Genomic DNA, 17,596 nt, shown 5'->3' with positions numbered 1-17,596 from the left:
TCTTATTTTTTACTTTCCAAAAACAATACAGTATCCGTTTCTAAAAATGTGTAGACTGCTAGCTTTACGGACTTCTGCGTGCCGAAGGGCGGGAAGATAATTGCGGTGACTGCTATGCCGACTCGATTTTAGATCGGATCGCGTAGCAGTCCTACCCTTATCGATAATATCCCGAAAATCGTCAAAAAAATGTGTGGTTTTGGACACGTGTTAAACTATTTTATTCATTTTTAATATTTTTGTTATTACTATTTCCACATTTCTCGCATGTCGTTTGCCTAAAAGTGTATAATGGAGACACTTCCTATGATTCCGTAAAGAATGAGATGTAAAATGAGCCATCGTGAGACTGTTTTCATGCAATTTGAGGTCGCTAAACGGAAACTAGAAATCACAATAATTTCGTAAATGAAAGATGCTCACAAGTGGTGGAAAAACCATTTCCAATTACATTTGTAATTTGTAATCAGACGCAAAGTCCATACTAATTACATTCGTAATTTGTAATCGTCATTTTTCTAATTACAAATTGCAATTGTAAGTATAATAAGTCATTCTTACTTAATTTCAAATTGAAAATGTAATTAGAGTTTTCTTTCTTAATTACACAAAGTAATTAGTGGTGCCCAACACTGGAGTTGATAAACCATTACGATAAACAATTCAGGGCTAGCTATAAAGTCTTCATATATCTTCAGTCAACGACGTATCGTTAGAATTTTTTAAACCGTGTTTTATTACTTATTTTATATTGATGGACAGGGTTCGAGTACAGTCGCATGATGATCACTATAAATAATAATTTGTTATTTTATAATTTTGGCACTCGTAGGGCGCTAATTGTCTTCCTCTTCTTCTTCATCTACATTTTGGACAATACCTAGTTTGTAAAAAAGCCTATTTGATTTCAAATGCACTATAGCGTATGCGCATAAATTTGTATTGCAATTTCTCCGCATAGGCTATGGATACACATGTGTACGTATAGGTTTACATGTATTGAACAATTATTATTAATAACAGTAACGATGATGACGATGATGATAAAAACAATCATAATCTATGTGAATATTGATTGCTATTCTACCGTTACAAGGAAAAGTGTAAAAAATTAAAACTTTCTTTGTACAAAAACATAAAAAATTGTCAACATACTTGATTTAAAATATATTGATGATTTGTTCTTCTGCGTCGTGTTTGACCACATTAATTGATTTTACTTACTCCGACAGTAAGATTCCAATGATATTTCGTTGAAATTATAATTCTGTTTTCGAAATTCTCCTCAGTTAGTCTCGGACAGAGTTTGGGACACTTTTCCTTAGCTCAGGAGGTATTTTTGTATACACATAGATACTTGTTCGAAGTAAGTCTGTTTCTACCGTGTGTAGTAAAAAGATCCTATATTGTATTATAGTACATTTGAGAATTTTTAACTTACGACCAATTAATTATTTCAGTAGTATCGTCTAACAACAATTTAAATATCTCGCGATTCAAAGCCAAAACGTGCTTGGTGAACAGCTTTGCCCGCTGTCAACATTCATAAATTTATTTATAACACGCTTTAATACTGGAACACATTTACAACAATTTTAACACTCAACAGAGCTTATTACAGTCCGCTCTGCCAATGAAAACTCTTTGAAAGTAAATAACAAAATTATCGTGATATAAGAATTATAAAATATGTACTTGAATTATAATCTTTTTTTATCAGAATGAAGATATTTCGTAATTCGTATATCATGATAATTTTGTTGTTCAATTTCAAAGAAAACTATATTGTCCACAACTATTTTAGCTTGGAATATTTATTCATACGATTAATCGACTTGCCTTTTATAAACTCGTATCATGACACCTGCAGTCGTTCATTTAATGATATAGCTTTTGAAACGTTTGAAATAATTTGTTATTTGAGTCAGTTTGCACAAACCATAATACTAAGCGTGCATAAGTCAAGATTAACAAATTACTTAGTACAATTATCATTTTAGCAAAAGAATTATCGTATCAAATAGATCGACATGCATTTCGATCGGGGCACTATTGAAAGAGCGGACTGTACCATTTCTTCCCAGTTAAATCAATTTTTACCGTTAATATTAATATTTTCCATTCTCTTTTTTCCGGTTAAAGATTTTTGGTGTTAACGCGTTGCGACGCAGATATAATAATATGTTCATTAAAAAGCTACCGAATATAGATATATTATATGTATATATAACGTATATTTAATCATCATTAACGCTAACTTAGGTGTTAATTTTTAATTACATCTACCTTCGTAGGCACATTATCTAAATCTTAAATCGTAGTTTTACTTTGGTTGCTTAGCCAGTGCGTTCTTACGATACCTTTAATGTGTTTTCGTCAATTTCGAAGTACCCTCCCACCCTTTCCCTTATATCCACCCCGTGCCAGAGTACCTTTCCCTGACATTGAGAACCTTAAATGTAAATATGTGAAAGTCTATATTTCTCGTTCGGATTTACGATCAGCACCATTCGAGTGACCACAATCGTCAATCGGTCGTTCATCGAGCCGAACCAAAAGTCAAGAACAGTATCCACACGTGTATCGTGTACTTAAAAGTCTTTCCTTGAGGCACGACGTCACCGTAGGACTTCGTCTCGCTTCGCCAAAACCTCATCATGAAAGTCTCAGCTGCGTGAAAGGCAAAAACTTGTCACGTCTATGACAGTAGGCCTTGTGCTATACCCAGTACTGGTTTCTCCTAAGTAACGGATTGGCCCTAGGTGTGGTAGCCGAGGGACACGGCAGATCGGAAGTGTCAAAGCTGCTCCACTCGTCACCGTCCGGCACACCGTAAGGATACCTCGAAGAGACGTCGACCTCGGAGCCAGCGATGCTGTCCAAAGGGCTAAGAGGGATTACCTTGCATTGAGGAAGAGTGGCTGGCATGGATGGTAGGACTGGAAGTGGGGTACTACTTCCCGTAATGCCATCATGATCATTACCGAATCGTTTGAGGTGCGGAGTGGCGGGCATAAGATGATCGGGTGGTCTAGGTAGCGGCATTACACCAACCCCGGGTGATGGTTCGATCTTGTTGTCGTCGGCATGCTTGTACCGATTGTGTCTACACCTTATGGTGATTATGACGACTACGCCGAGGAGGAAAACGCCCAAGAGCATTCCCAAGATGAGGAGATAGTCGTTGCTCATGTTGGGGGCTATTGCCATTTCTCCCTCGTGCCCAACCGGGTCCATCGGACTACCTAAGGTCATATTGAAATCGTCGACGTTATATTTGATTCGGAAGTTGAAGTTGCCAGCCGCGGGCTGAAATATAGATGCTGCCAGCACAAAGCCGAAGCTGTCGGGAGTCCCTTCGATTTCCAGAGCGGGCATTTTTTTACATACAACGTATATCAGGCCCGAAATCAGCTCCTGATGGGCGAACTTGCTCACTTCTCGTTCCCGCGTGCCCTTCCTATCTCCGGAACTCCTGATGATCTTTTTAATTCGTGCATACTTCGGTTTCCTCGTCACCAGGAACACCGGGTTGCTACTTGTCAGCTTCGCCAGTGGCGTCGCGTCCATGTATCGTAGATCTAACCGATTTCTCTCCCCTGCTATAGCCACCATGGGATTCACGATCATCAATGGTTCTACAATAACGTCGATGACGACGTGTTTTGCCTCAAAATCGCTCAGCTGTGCCGCTAACTCGAGGCTATCATTCGACACGGTCATGTCGGTCTGCATGAACATCACACTCTTCGACAGAAGATCCGTGTGCCTGAAGCTAACCGCCGCAGCGTCCCTGACGTATATGGTGCCGAACTTCGGTGCCTTTGTTACATTGTAGGTGACCAAATCCTGCCTCGCGTTAGTTTCTAGTCTTATGTTGTCCTCTGATATCAGAGCTACGTTAGAGCCCTGCTGGAGGCTGACAGGGCCGACGACAGTTACGTTCAAACGGATTGGGAGAACGTGAAAGTTTAATACCCTGTAGACCGGGTTGAATCTCCCATCGGATACCCTGAAGTAAAACGAAGCCGCTTGTAACGGGCCGGAGTGCTCATAGACGAGACGATTTGAGTCAACATCGTGCTGGCTGAACTTGTTCACCTGATGAACTTCGGATGAATTTTGATCTTGGGGAAGCAGAAGAAGCCTGCCGTAAGTTGGGCCAGATATAACGTCGTAGGATAGTTCCTGAGGGTCTGTGTCCGGATCGGTCGTAAGCAAGTTTTCTCTGGTTATTGTCTGGTTCTGATTTCTTACAACAGAGACGAAAGGCGCGTTGGTTACGAGTTTGAAAGGCTCGTCATTTATCGGCGTTACAATTACTGGGACAGTCGTGTTACACAGTAGAATGTGGCCCGGAGTCAGGTACACAGAGAAGTGAATATGATCTTCCGTCGTATCCGAGTGATCATGGAAGTACGCTACCTTTCCTCCTTCAATTTCAGGCAGTGTGAATGTCGTCACATTTAAGTCTGGTAAAAGCATAACGTGGCCGTGGCTAGGATGTGTGGCAAGTCTGGTTATTACCGTGGGATTTTCAAGGCCAGCTTTTGCCTGCAGAAACTTAACAATGCCGGTAACGTTCACTATCACCTTTCCCGAACCTCCCTCCTCGACGCGAACGCTTTCGGCTGATATGTATCTGTCAAGTCCGCCGCTTGATACAGATATCTCAATTTGAAAGAGCTGAAATCATAAATCGTTGGATTGATTATATATGAAATTTTGTAACAAATCGATGTGAGTTGTAAAGTTTTGGCCATTTGCACCTAAAAATTACTGTTCTAGCATTTGTTCTTTAGTTTTTTTATAGCACAAGAGTAAAGAAAACGGGTTACCTGATTCAGTACCGGCTTAGCGAAATGTGCCTCTACGTCGAAAACGAAGGAGTCGTTGGCAGAGAGATCCATGAATTGTTTGGTGTGTTCGTAAATTACTTTGCTGTGATTTAAATCGCTCTGAGAAAACCTGTCAACCTCGAGCCATATCCCCTCGCTCGTTTCCATGATTATCCTCCCGAGATGCGGCCCGCTTCTGACAATGTATTTTATTTTACGATTGCCATCTGTACTATCAATAAAGAGTAGGTCCGCAGATATCGGTTTCCTTGTTAATGGAAACACGTTTAATGGATTATTGTTCTTCACCGAGAGACGGACTTCTCGCGTTACAACCAGCATCGTGTAGTTACTTGTAGTATGAACCCCATCGTCAATCGTGAAGATAAATTCAGCATCTGATTCGTCTGTAGAGATAAGAAAAATTGCTTTGAAGCTCACAAATGATTGATAAGTGATTATATGAGAACTGTTCTTTAAGTTGGCCCAACGATAAGTGATTATCTTTTTATTAACAAATTTCATGGTACGTACATGTTACGGAAAAGTAAAGAAATTGCGTACTTCATGTTAATGGAGAAGATTTTTCTGACAATTTTTTAATTTTGGTAGAAATTTCTAACGTACCATCTGAGTAAAATTTCCCGAGAGCTCATTCCATAATTCAACGTGAAACTATAATAATATTCTGGAGAACAATTTTAATAAATGCAATATTTCCAACTTACTCGTATGTGTGAACATTATTTCCATGTTGTTGATATGCTGTTGAGTAAAATTACGAATTTCCAATTTCTTAAACTGCTTCAGTGAGATAAATCCATTTCTGATGCTGGTTACATGATACTGTAAATTTGCCGGTTCAGTATCATTATCAAGAGTAGCAAGATTCTTGGACGTTATAAAGACAGAGCCACCTTGCCATACATTCAAAGTGGTCTTATTAACCAGAAACGGAATTTCGTCGTTAACGGGAATTACTTTGAATCCAAGCTCAAAGGGTTCGCTGGTTTTTTCACCGGCAATGGCGACAAGTCTAAGACTATCGTTCAGAGTTTCATCATCCGAATGTCGATACATTATGACACCAGCAGCAAGGTGTTTTTGCGGAAACTTCTTCACCAGTGAATTTTTCGTAGAATCAATCAGGGTACCGTGCTTTGGTTTTTCAATAACTCTGTAGTCCGTCACCTTTCCCGCATAGTATTCCGTTATCACTGGGAAATCTGACTCGTCTAAAACGACGCTCTTTCCCTCGACGACACTCAAGTTCCCGCTTGCAAGGTACATCTTGTCAGGGATGACAACGAAGTTGAGGGCGAGGTCTCGGAGCCACGTTATCCCATTTGTAACGTCAAACGTAAAGCTGTCCAGAGTTTGGTTCGGTTCCGACTGGACATAGTGCAGTTTACCCTCATTAATAGTACTTTGCTCAAAGCTGGTGACAACGTAATCGTCCCTAGCCTCGTCGCTGTGTTCCTGATCAGGAGACTGGAGTTCAAGATTTCCAAATCGAGGTCTTTCTTTAACCAGATATGTTATCTGACCCGGGGATATTTTTGGATGCATAACTTCCAGGTGTTTCTTAGACAGCAGAACACTCGTCGCTTCCTCGACGAGAACCGTTTGATTGTTGGCGACGATGAGTGGTTCCCAATAGCTCTCCGGGTAAACTTTGACGGTAAGATGGCCTTCAGCCTCAGTTTTTTTTGCGGAAACGCGAAACTTGAAGCTATCTTTGGTCAGGGAGCCACCTTGGTGTTTATAGGTAACTTCTCCGTGAGCTAGATCATCTTGAGTGAACGTAGTCGTCTCCTTGTAGCGTTTGAGCAGCACACCGTGTCTCGGTTTCTCTATCACGGTGTAAATTATCTCGCTCTCATTGGCATTCACGTTTGTCTCAATCTGAAGCACCGCTGTAGTCAGAGTCGTCGATTCGTTAAATTTGACCACCGAGCTATTGGTTGGTACAGGATTAACATACGGCGGGCTCGCCTGGACCTCGAGGACTCCAGCGGTGTAGAAATGCCCGTCGGTGACACCTAACTCGACTTTTCCCGTCTCCTCGCCATGGTGTCTGAAGAGTATTTGTTGCCGGTTAACGTCCTGCTGCGTGAATTCGTATATTTGTACCGAAGGATTGGTCACTTTGTAGAGTCCCCCGTTTGCCGCGTCCCGCCTCGAGTAGACGATGTCCGAAGGTTTCGTATCGAGATCAGCGTCAATGTACTCGAGTACTTTGTTAGTGAGAATTCGTTCGCCGTTGAGAACAACGTGGAACACTCTGGCGTTGAGTCGTGTTGGCGGATTGTCATTTCTCATTGCCACTTCAACGAGAAAATTGCCTACGTACATGAAGTTCTCTCGCTCTGAGGAAATGGCCACATACGCAAAAGTATCCTCCGGAGTCTCCGTATCATCATGAACATAGTGTACAAGCTCGGCGGCCAGTTCGCTGGACGTGAAATACGTAGCATTTCGCCTCGGGTTTGAATAAAATGTATCATTGACGACCTTTAGCCAGCCGTGTAAAGGGGTGACCGTTACGTTGTAAGTTAGCGAAGTAACGCCGTAATTTTTACCATCGAAACGCATTATCTTCAATGGTACGCTGCCTCCCTCGTTCACCCTTAATCTGTTGACCGTTTCAGGTCCGTTTCCGTTTCTCTGCAGGCTGTATCTGATAAGAAGTGAGGACGCGATCTCCACGCACTGTGGCGCCTTCACTCTGAACACCATCTCATCGTTGATGTTGGAGAAAGATTTCCTTAGGAGTTTGTATCTGTAACGAAACGTGGCATTAAGCGCATCTGAAATCAGGGTTCGTTTTTCATTCGAAATTTTCTGCCACGAAATTAAATGAAGCTGAAACGGTGGAATATTATCTACTTTGGAAGTAGACTAGAAAGGTGGTTTTCTTTCGAATTAAGTGCATGTTTCTATATACCTTAGTCTTCCTGCGTCGAGATCTTCCTGGGTGAATGTATCGCCTTTCAACACTGCTTTTTTAGTCAAAAACAGTTCCCCATACTTTGGTGATTCCTCAATGGTGAATACGATCTTATTAACTGGGGTGGTCAAGGGGTTCGTTTGAAATTTCAGATTCTGCGAGCCTACAACAACCTCGATGGAATTGGTAAAATTTACGGGCAGTCGCCTGGACTCTTTCAATTCCAGGTCAATGAACGTGATCCTGAAGTCGAAGGTATGCTGAGTTCTGACCTCCCTTACGCTTGCTTGAAACTTAAACTCATCCTGAGATGGGCTGCCTACGTTATGAAGATACCGCACCCAGTCCAGCTCAACATCCTTGCTGGTGAAGTGATCGACATTGCTCCACGAGCCGGAGACGTCCTTGAACTTTTGTATTGTCCCAAACTGTGCCGGACTAACAATGTCGTACCGTATTTCGATACTGGAATCATCGGAGTTTGTTATGAAGGATAGATTCGCCGGCGTCAGATGAGAAAACGACCGATGGACCACCACTAAGCCTGTATTATATTGAAGCTTTATTTGCAGTGGGTACGCTGAGACTCTCAAATAAGCTGGCTGACTGCTCTCGATACCGTCGCTCACCTGGAGTCCGAGCATCGCGTTCGATTTTGCTAAAATTAAAGAACGGACGGAAGTTATTAGGAACAGACTATAATTAAAATATTCTAAATTCAAAACGATTTCCAATTTCTCTCACCATTTCCTCTGTGAACATAGGCGATTAGTCCCTGTTGCAATTCCGCCTGAGAAAAGCTGTCGATCGGTTTTGTTGGATAAGTCAAACGTTCCACATGTCCTGCATCCATGTCTCCTCGAAGAACGGTGTAAACAAGGCTTTGAAGTGGCGTGTCGGCGTCTACAGCCCACACTAGTTCTTTGCTGAGTACTTTTCTTGTTCCCTGTTAGCGAATGATATGCAATTACAAATTGATCTCGTGTCTCTTCAACGTTTCATCTGTGCTGGTCTTTGAGCGGTGATGCGGAAGCTTACTTGAGCCAATCGAAGGACTTTTGCAGTAGGAATCTCCAAGAGTGGAGGATCGTTAACGGGGGTGACGTTTACGTGCAGTGGGAACCTCAGGCGACCCTGTAAATAACCTGGCAAAGTGTAGCTGGCACCAGCGAGTAGTTTCAGCTCAAGAATCATGCTGTCCTCCGTACTCTCGCTGCCGTCGTGCATGTACTGGATCTGTAACGACCATGGATTTTTTTTGAAATTCTCTGTCGCTCCAAGGAGGATCATGAAGAATTAATAGAAGTTTAAGTAGAATTGAAATTAGGTTTAGTCGAAGTGAGACGACTGAAGGTCCCTTGAGAGTGAGGTGATTTAAGAATACCAAAACCCGAGTTATAATTAGATAAGTGAAGTAAACGTTAAGAGTAGAACATTATACAATCTAACGAAGCTAGGAGGATGAAGAATAAAAAGAGACGGTAAACGAAAATACGTTGAAGTAAAATAAAAGAAGGTTGTGGAGTAAGGGTTGGTTCTCTGTCGCTAGTGATACACGATAACGGCCATTCGGTGAAAGGGAAACAGTTTAATTTTGGACGTTGTATACAGCTACCCACTTAAAGCAGAGTTTCGAGTGTCCTTTGATTAACGGCTCACTCTTTCGGCAGTAATTATCACCGTGAGCGTTGAATAAAAGAGTAATAAAATTGCGAGTAAAAAATTGATGAGAGCGAAACGAGTTTTATAACGAACGAATTCCACCGGGATTCACAGATCCGCGATGGAGGTGAAGAAAGGTGATATATTAGCATATCGTGATTCGTGAGATACGGCAGTTGTTGCCTGCAATTCGAGTAAACCGAACGAGAAAAACTTTATGCATGGAATAAACAAATTAAAAACTAATTTGGAAAACCGCTCAGCCCGGGTGAACTCGACACTCAAAGCTCGAAGCATTCTGTCGTAACATTAATTAACGAGTAACCGAAACGGGTGCCATTAAAAAATACTTTTTTTCTCCCGTGATTATCGTTTTATAAAAACGTTCTTTCAATATACGCAAGTGAGTTTATATCTGAGCAAAGGTCAAAATCACGCGAGACGAAAAATTATTAAACTAGATTCGAACCTGCAGTTCCTCCTGTAGTACAAAAAAAGAAACATGCATCCAAAGATTATGGAAAAATATTATAAAAATCGTACGCGAAAATATCTACAAGGGGCGTCTATTCCGTGTTATACATATATACGCATAAATTTATCCATCGCATGCACACGAACGCGTGTATAGGAACACGTAGAGAGATGCGCAAAAAACGTATGAATGTGTCTTAAAAAGTCGGATTGTTATAAATAGAGGAACTCGGCTGCTGGATAAAGTGGCCGTTCAAACGCAGGCATAAGCTGTGCAACGCCCGCGCCTAAAGGCGGATTTCTCGCCACGTTTCCTTACCATCTAAACATAGGCCTTACGACGCTTCGCTATCAATAGACGCAGGGTGGAAAAAGGCCCCTATGACAAACTGGGAGAACACATGACAGCATTGCCTCTTCTTTTCGAATTATTTTTGTCCTACGGTTCTGTTGCTACACCGTTAGCTACCGTAGACGAGTGAACGTCTAACGTATTATAGGTGGTCTTTTACGTTATCTCGAGCGCATATTGCAGTGTAATATGCGTGGATGGGTGTGCGTTGAACTATGTAAAATAATATTATTCGAGAAGATGACAGGGTGGAAACGGCACCACTCTGATGTACTTAATCTCAATCTCGTATATATAAGATATCGAAGAGAAATTTGACTATGAAACTCGTTAGCGAGTCTGTAAAGAAAGGGAAAACAAATTAATACAATAATTAATACACAATTTGTATACCCTCACCAGATGTTAGACGGTGTCATCTTCGTAGTGCCTGTTAATTTTCTACCTTAATATTACGCGCGTATATTTCAATATTTATTATCTCTATTTACCATAAATACTCAACCCCTCTAACGAACCCTGACTAAATTATACCGCGTCGCAATTTTCGCTTCACGTTATTTTAATTGAAAAGCATATTCGACCGACCTCGTTGAAATTAAAAGATAAAGGGACGAGGAGGACGAGACGGGGGGATTTAATCGTTTCTCGTCAGGCGGGATCTGGAAAACGACTGTTATTACACTGCGGCTTAATTCCGCCAAAAATTTATGTGAGTAATTCTTGCAATCGGATAACATTCAACTTTTAGTAAGTCTGGATTATTCTAGTCAATTTCGACGGGATAAATTTCCAGAATATTTACTAAAATCTTGCACCAAAATTCCCTCGAAATTTCAGGTTTTTCCAGAAAACTTTTACAACTCTCAAGGTGTATCGAAAGTACGATTCCTCGTTCGTAGACTACTCAAACAACGCTAACCATACTTTTCAAATTATCTTTAGTCAACAATTTTTAGTATTTTTGTTCAACGTTTACTCACTCACTCAAATTTGAAAGAAAAATTTTTTTTCACAGCCATAAATTTCTAATTTAAAGATTATTACAAAAAAAATTCCCAAAGTGAAATCAATATTCTCCGAGAATTATAGGCTCTGTAGACTTATCAGGGAAAATTCCAGTCTTGGGTATAAAATTTTTAATGAATAGAAACATGCTACACGATTCTCTTTCAGATACACTCAACCCTTAGCATTGACAGTTAAAATTTTCGCATCTTGTTTTATCAAACTTTGATAGCAAGTGACGAACCGCATCTATTCAATGCAGTCAGTGCATTTCAAATGAAATCGTTATCAGATCGGTACAAGTTTACGCCCATTTCACGACCTACCTTGTCTTGGTTTATTTCTTGCAGAGTGAAGGTATGGTCGGATTTGGTATTGAGAAGATCGAGGGCCAGGGTTCCGTGCGACGGCGGTGTGATCAGGGTAAAAATAACGCCCGTTTCTTCAACTCCGTATTTTGCTATATCTAAGATCATTGCGATGTTCTGACTTGTTACGAGAACGTGATCACCCTCGGATACCATCAAAGGGCTCAATGATAGAATTTCTAAATCCACTGGGAGGTTTGCGCTTGAGTACACCTGCATGGAAAACAACGAAGCTGTAGTTTCTGACAAGTATCGATACTCATATAATTATCAAACTATTTAAAAAGTTATGAATTTTCGAAGAAAAATCAAACACACATCTCCAAAGTCTCGTAGCGGAGATGATTCGGAGTAAATACTGTCAATCACAAAACAAAACTCAAGCTTGTCTTTGAATAGCCAGTAATTGTAACGAAATCAATGAAAGTTGTTGTAGAAAGTTCGTGGTTATAGTATTTATAGAATTATAAATAATAATTTTGAAATTCGTCGAGATAGGTCAAGTTTAAATGTTATTTTTATTTAACGACGTTTCTGTCGGGCACACGCCAAACATCTTCAGGTGAAAATCGACGACCTTCGGTCTCAGACGTTGTTGCTTAGCCCATTTCGGAGGAAGTGAGTGAAGTTCATGGCCTACCTCGACGAGTTTGTAAATTATTGAAACCATCAAACCTAACTATCGACACATTCTTATTATCTGACCTTGTAGTCCTCGGCATAGCTTGGTTTAATACACAGTGCCTGGTCACACGAGCACTTGAACGAGTTGACGCCAAGCTGGGAGCAAGAAGCGCCATCGACGCAGGGTTCGGCCTCGACGCAGGGGAATCCCCAAACACATCCGACGACGATGCCCTGGCTGACCTTGACGTCCGGAAGTCCGAGGGGTTTGTTGTCGAGTAGCATCTTCCTGATACACCCCTTGTAACTAACGTCTCCGGACTTGAGCCCTTTGCCAAGTGCCTTGGCTCTCTGATTGAGTTCCGTTCCTCCGATGTACAAGGTACCAGCTAGATCAAGGTACCTGCTGCCCTTGGGCAGCGCCAGAGTTTTCGCCGAAGAATCGACGCTGATCCCGATAACGTTCGGGTCGAATTCGACGATTACATGGTGCCACTTCCCGTCGGCCACTGTCGTGCCGTGTATCAATTCGGTCGGCCCGTTTCCGGTGTTCATCAACAGTCGTATCTTTCTCTCGTATATCTCGACTCCGAGATAATCGGCGCGAAGAGATTGCCCGGCGTTGTAGAGAAGCAGTCCGCTCTCGGTGACAGTTTTCAAGTCCAATTCCCATCTCGTACCAGTCCGAGGTATCGGTTTGGGAATCGCTGTGAATGCTCCATCCTCAACAAAACTTATCTCCGTATCTCGGCTCGCGTCAAACTCGGTTGAACACCCCCAGGCAACGCCTGTTGCCACCGACTGACCCTTCCTCAGCCTTGCAGACTCCACGACGTTCGCACCGTTGTAGTGTATGTCCGCCATGCAACCCCTTAGGTACTCCGTATGGCCTGATAAACAAATTTCACAAGGTTTAATTTGTGGATATTGTTCATTTCGATAAATCCACTCTCAAGGTTAGAAACAAGGTTTAGTTGACTGGTAATGGATTATATATGTATATTTTTTAATAACTGATATTTCTGGATGGATTTGGACGAAAATCGATAGACTATCGTTTCGGGGGTCGCTGAATCCAAATTTGGAATTAGAATTGAAAAATTTAATGTGAGGGATTCAAACTGACGGCTTCAAATACCGGTAATTACGACCAGGCTTCATCCGGAATGGAATAAGTCTTTTGAAACTTGTTACTCGGGAGTTTTTTTGGGTCGCTGATGATGAATCGGTTATTGTAATTGAATAATTGCAATATGGAGGATCCAAAATGGCGACGGCAATAATTGAAATTTTTGTAAAATTAGTCAATTGATCTGAAAATCATCATACGCAGGTTTTTTCGATTGAACCGTTCGTTGACCATGAATCCAAATTCGGAGAATAAAAGAACTGAAGAATACGCATAAAGTGATAAAAGACTCAGTTATAGTCTAAATACAACTGGACGTCTAAATTTATAACTAAAATTTAAACTAAAACTAACAAATTAACCGGCCTTTTCACCAATGCCAGTCTGATACCAATATAACACAAGGAGTGGAAGCAAATTTAGGAGTATTCTCTGATATGCTGGGAGAAATTTTGCACCCTTTAGGGACGGCAGATTCAAAGAATAACTTTCGCAATGGAATCAGAGACCTCAAAAATCGCTGTCCAATACACCAAATTTCGAATTTACACGTAACAACAAAATTCATAATAAAACTGAAAATTTACCCCGATCCACTCCTATTTTCACCCTCAAGGGGTGGGGAATTCACAAAATACACTCTGCGATGAAATCAGAGACCCACAAAAACCCCGGGTACCAATTTTGGTGTAATTTGGTCGGTTGTATACGGCTAGCAGTTTTGGTACGAAGACTGAAAAAACTCTTACTCATCAACCGGTCACGATCCTCCTTATCGTACCGAAGGTATGGATAAAACTTAAAGTTGTTATACGAGTTCGTGTCAGTCGGTAGCGAAAATTGAATTCAAAAAAAAGAAGAAAAATGCGGTTAAAACATCACCGATTATTTTACCTAAAAATAGTTCGTTGAAGTCGCCCTGCCCTCCAATGTAGACACCGTAGTGAATGTTGAGTTCGAAAAACCGGCCGGGTAGGACCGACCGGGTCGCGTGTATTACGTCTATCTGAAGGGTGATGTTAGCCTCCCTCCGCGTCAGGTTCACCTCGTGCCAGCTGAGGTCGTTCAAGGTGAGCCCTCGTGGACTGGCTATCTCACTCTCGCCAGCACCAAGGTTGATGTGAACCTGAGAAGGATAAAAGCTCGTGTCTAAATTCGTTATGGAGACGCCGATTTGATTTGGATGATACTTTGAGGATTCCAGAGGATGGATCGCGGCCGTGGAATGGAATCCCATTACCTTCAGTCGACCGGCAACCAGCTTCACCAAACAGTAGTCGGTCTTCCCAGCGGCCAGGAGCAACATTGCGTCGGGTAAATGCGTTCGAAATTTGAAACTGACGTCCGATGCGCCCCGCGCTTCCTGGACCGGGAGGTGAATGTAACTCGCTCCATAGAACGATACTGAAACATTAAAGCGATCTCTGTAGCCAGCAGATCAATAGAACCAAGAACTCGAAGCTGTAGCATGAGGTCGCGGTTTGAAATTCTCTGAATATTTCTTAGGTTCTATTCATTCCAAAGGAAGATTTTCCCATTTCTTTATCAGAGTATAATAAATGAAAACTAATTGAATATAAAATGTTAAGATTAAAATTTACGCGATGTGTCGCGGAAAATCGTTTTTGATAAGCTGTACACCTACCCAACATTCGCAAAAGCAAGTGATGGGGCACAAAAAAATTTAACAATAAACCTCAAACTCGGCTGTAGAGTGAAATTTTTAAAACATTAATTTCCCGTCAACTTATCTATAATCCTGAAATTTTCGTGAGGTCGTTCACACCAAAAATCTTATTAGTGTTGTATAAATATGATAAAAATGTCTAAATGTGAACGAATGTGAAGTAAAAAAAAAAAAAAAAAATAACAATACCTGAAATTCTGCACTACAGTTTTTACAAAAAACAAACAAACTTGAAAGATTTTTACAATAAAATAAAAGGGAATTGAATACACGTACAGTGACGCTTATCAGAACCGTAATTGAGGTTTTTCTTTTCCGTTTGCTCGTTTATTCCAGTTGATTATTTCGGTTGCCTACACCAAACGTTTTGTCCAATTAAGATCTGAATTTAATCTCGCGAGACGGTCACTATAAAAGTATCAATTATAAAGAGAACAGAACTAATGACCGAAACGATTGTGCCTACATACCATAAAATACAACGCGGGTACAAACGGCACAGTGTTTCCTCGATTGTTGTTTTAGGAAATAAAATTATACCGAGCCGGAATACCACGGGCATGGAACGACATTAAGCAGAGCCGAGAAAACATCCAAGTTATTTTTCTCCGTCAAATTACCACTGTAACCGACACATTGAAATCATCAGAGGCCAAAAGTGTAACTCGGCCGTCAAGAACCACTACCTTTTTCATCTGTTTGGCAGCATCCCAAGAGAGTGCAGGCGATGCCTGCTAGGAACACAAGCAGTCGTACGTCGTTAAAATGCATCGTATTTGTCATCGGGATTCAGCTCATCGACGTTGATCAGTAACGAAAAAACACTGCAAGCGGGGGGGGGGGGGGGGGGGGGGTAATTGGATTTTTACGACACACTTTACACCGCCACACGTGGTAGGTACGGTGGGTTACACGAATCTGGATATAACAGGTGCTGCTTGTCCAAGAACGAGATTTTTTACCATCTACGACCGGATCGCCAGCGCTGATGCCCGCCAAGCTAAGCCCTTATTGATCTCACGTGTACCCGAAACTCTCATACGACGATCCGACATGCCGGCGTAGGTCTCAAAAACCGCGGTTCGAGCACCCCGAAATCCACCCCTCGATATCGCGCCGCCTCGAATCGGCAAGAAAGCTAACCGATCCCCGAATCGAAGGTTCAGCTCTCGTTATTCCGGCGCCGAGACAACCCGTCGCTCTCATCCCCTCGTTTACGTGTGCATGACGAACTGTCGAGTCACTGACGACGGAATCTTTCCCACAGTAATTATTCATCCTCAGAATATAATGGCAGCGATAAAAAGTACCGGTGAGTGAATAATCCCGCCGGTTATTTCCTCTTCGACGGCATGTCCATCCGACCGTATCTCAACCGGTTCAACAACAACTAGGGTAGATATTTAAAAACCGCGAGTTTTACGCGGCAGGTAACGTCAGACCCGCCCAGTCGATAATCGCATTCATGAACCCGGTGCGAGGTCTTCGTCAGCGGGCGCAGGTTGGTCCTTGGAAGGTTGAGGTGCAGTTGAGTCAAGGGTGCGAAAGCGGCTCCCAGAGTTCACTGGACCCCTCGTTGTTCTCAGGGTGTCGGTGCACTGGACGCGCACGAGAAGAGCGAGGGAGGGGGAGGCCCGACTCGAGCCGGCGCCACATCGATCCACCCTTCCCGTTATTGCATTAAGCGGCGTGGCCGGGGGTTGGTTCACCCCCAGTTTTCCAGCTGATCCGCTCCTCGGCCTCGCGGAGTGATCCGATTCTCCGACGGGGATGGAAACCTGGAGTGCGACGACTACGACTACGACGACGACGACGACGACGACGACGACTGCTACCACGGAGCGCGACCTCGATCGTTACGTTCCGACCGCACAGAGCCCACTGCACTGTGCTTGGTTCATTCGTCGGGAACACAGAGATCCCGCCGCGCCGCCTAGGACCGCTTTCGACCGAGCCTCTCGCTCTCGTTTTATCTCTTTCTCTCTTTATCTCTCACCGCCGTATCCCGGCGCCGACGCTGCTAGACCTCCTCCTTCTACTGGGGGTGGGAAAAGGAGGGAGGCTGCGTGGAGTAACGAGAGGCTTGGGAGCAGAGAGGCTGCCCGAAATACAACGCGTCGTCGAAGTTTCATTTCAACCACGTTCTTTCGTGTTTGTATATATTTAATTTCTTTTTTTCTCCTTTCTTTCACCCTTCTTTTTGCGGTTAAAAGAAGCCCGCAATAATCTTACGGGAATTGGGTTTCACTGAAATTGTCTGGATTCTTTATATGCTGTAGATCATGGTATTCGGAAAAGAAGGCTCCATGGGTACGACCCTCCGCTATGAATAGTTTGGGCGCTAGAAAAATATTCATCCTATATTCAAAATTCTCTTGTACAAGAAAATCTGAGGAAAAAATTATCATTTGTAATAAATAAAACTTAGGCACGTAACCGGACATGGTCACTTTAAGTCTATGGAATCATCTCCTCCTCCAACCTCAATGACCTTACATGATGTT

The 17,596-nt window shown here is 42.4% G+C and overlaps 1 protein-coding gene across 1 annotated transcript; it reads right to left on the bottom strand.

Annotated features, from left to right (window-relative positions):
• Positions 1–712: 712 nt before the first annotated feature.
• LOC124304337 (chondroitin sulfate proteoglycan 4) lies at positions 713–16,962 on the bottom strand. The gene is made up of 11 exons (XM_046762380.1): positions 15,779–16,962; positions 14,646–14,809; positions 14,300–14,531; positions 12,358–13,166; positions 11,611–11,865; positions 8,827–9,024; positions 8,533–8,734; positions 7,786–8,446; positions 5,567–7,620; positions 4,839–5,245; positions 713–4,686 (listed from the first exon to the last, which is right to left on the bottom strand). The coding sequence occupies exons 1-11, from the start codon at positions 15,873–15,875 to the stop codon at positions 2,719–2,721; spliced, it is 7,047 nt and encodes a 2,348-aa protein (XP_046618336.1). The 5' UTR covers positions 15,876–16,962; the 3' UTR covers positions 713–2,718.
• Positions 16,963–17,596: the final 634 nt, after the last annotated feature.

The sequence above is a fragment of the Neodiprion virginianus genome, chromosome 5 (genome assembly GCF_021901495.1).
Source record: "Neodiprion virginianus isolate iyNeoVirg1 chromosome 5, iyNeoVirg1.1, whole genome shotgun sequence".
Lineage (NCBI taxonomy): Eukaryota > Metazoa > Arthropoda > Insecta > Hymenoptera > Diprionidae > Neodiprion > Neodiprion virginianus.
This window is presented reverse-complemented; position numbering and strand designations above follow the sequence as displayed.

Excerpts from the sequence above, each read along its gene's own strand:
- LOC124304337 (XM_046762380.1), bottom strand. The coding sequence starts at position 15,875 with ATGACAAATACGATGCATTTTAACGACGTACGACTGCTTGTGTTCCTA. Across the intron at positions 9,025-11,610 it reads AAGAAATAAACCAAGACAAG|ATCCAGTACATGCACGACGG; the intron begins GTAGGTCGTGAA and ends TGGTCGTTACAG. Across the intron at positions 4,687-4,838 it reads CTAAGCCGGTACTGAATCAG|CTCTTTCAAATTGAGATATC; the intron begins GTAACCCGTTTT and ends TTATGATTTCAG.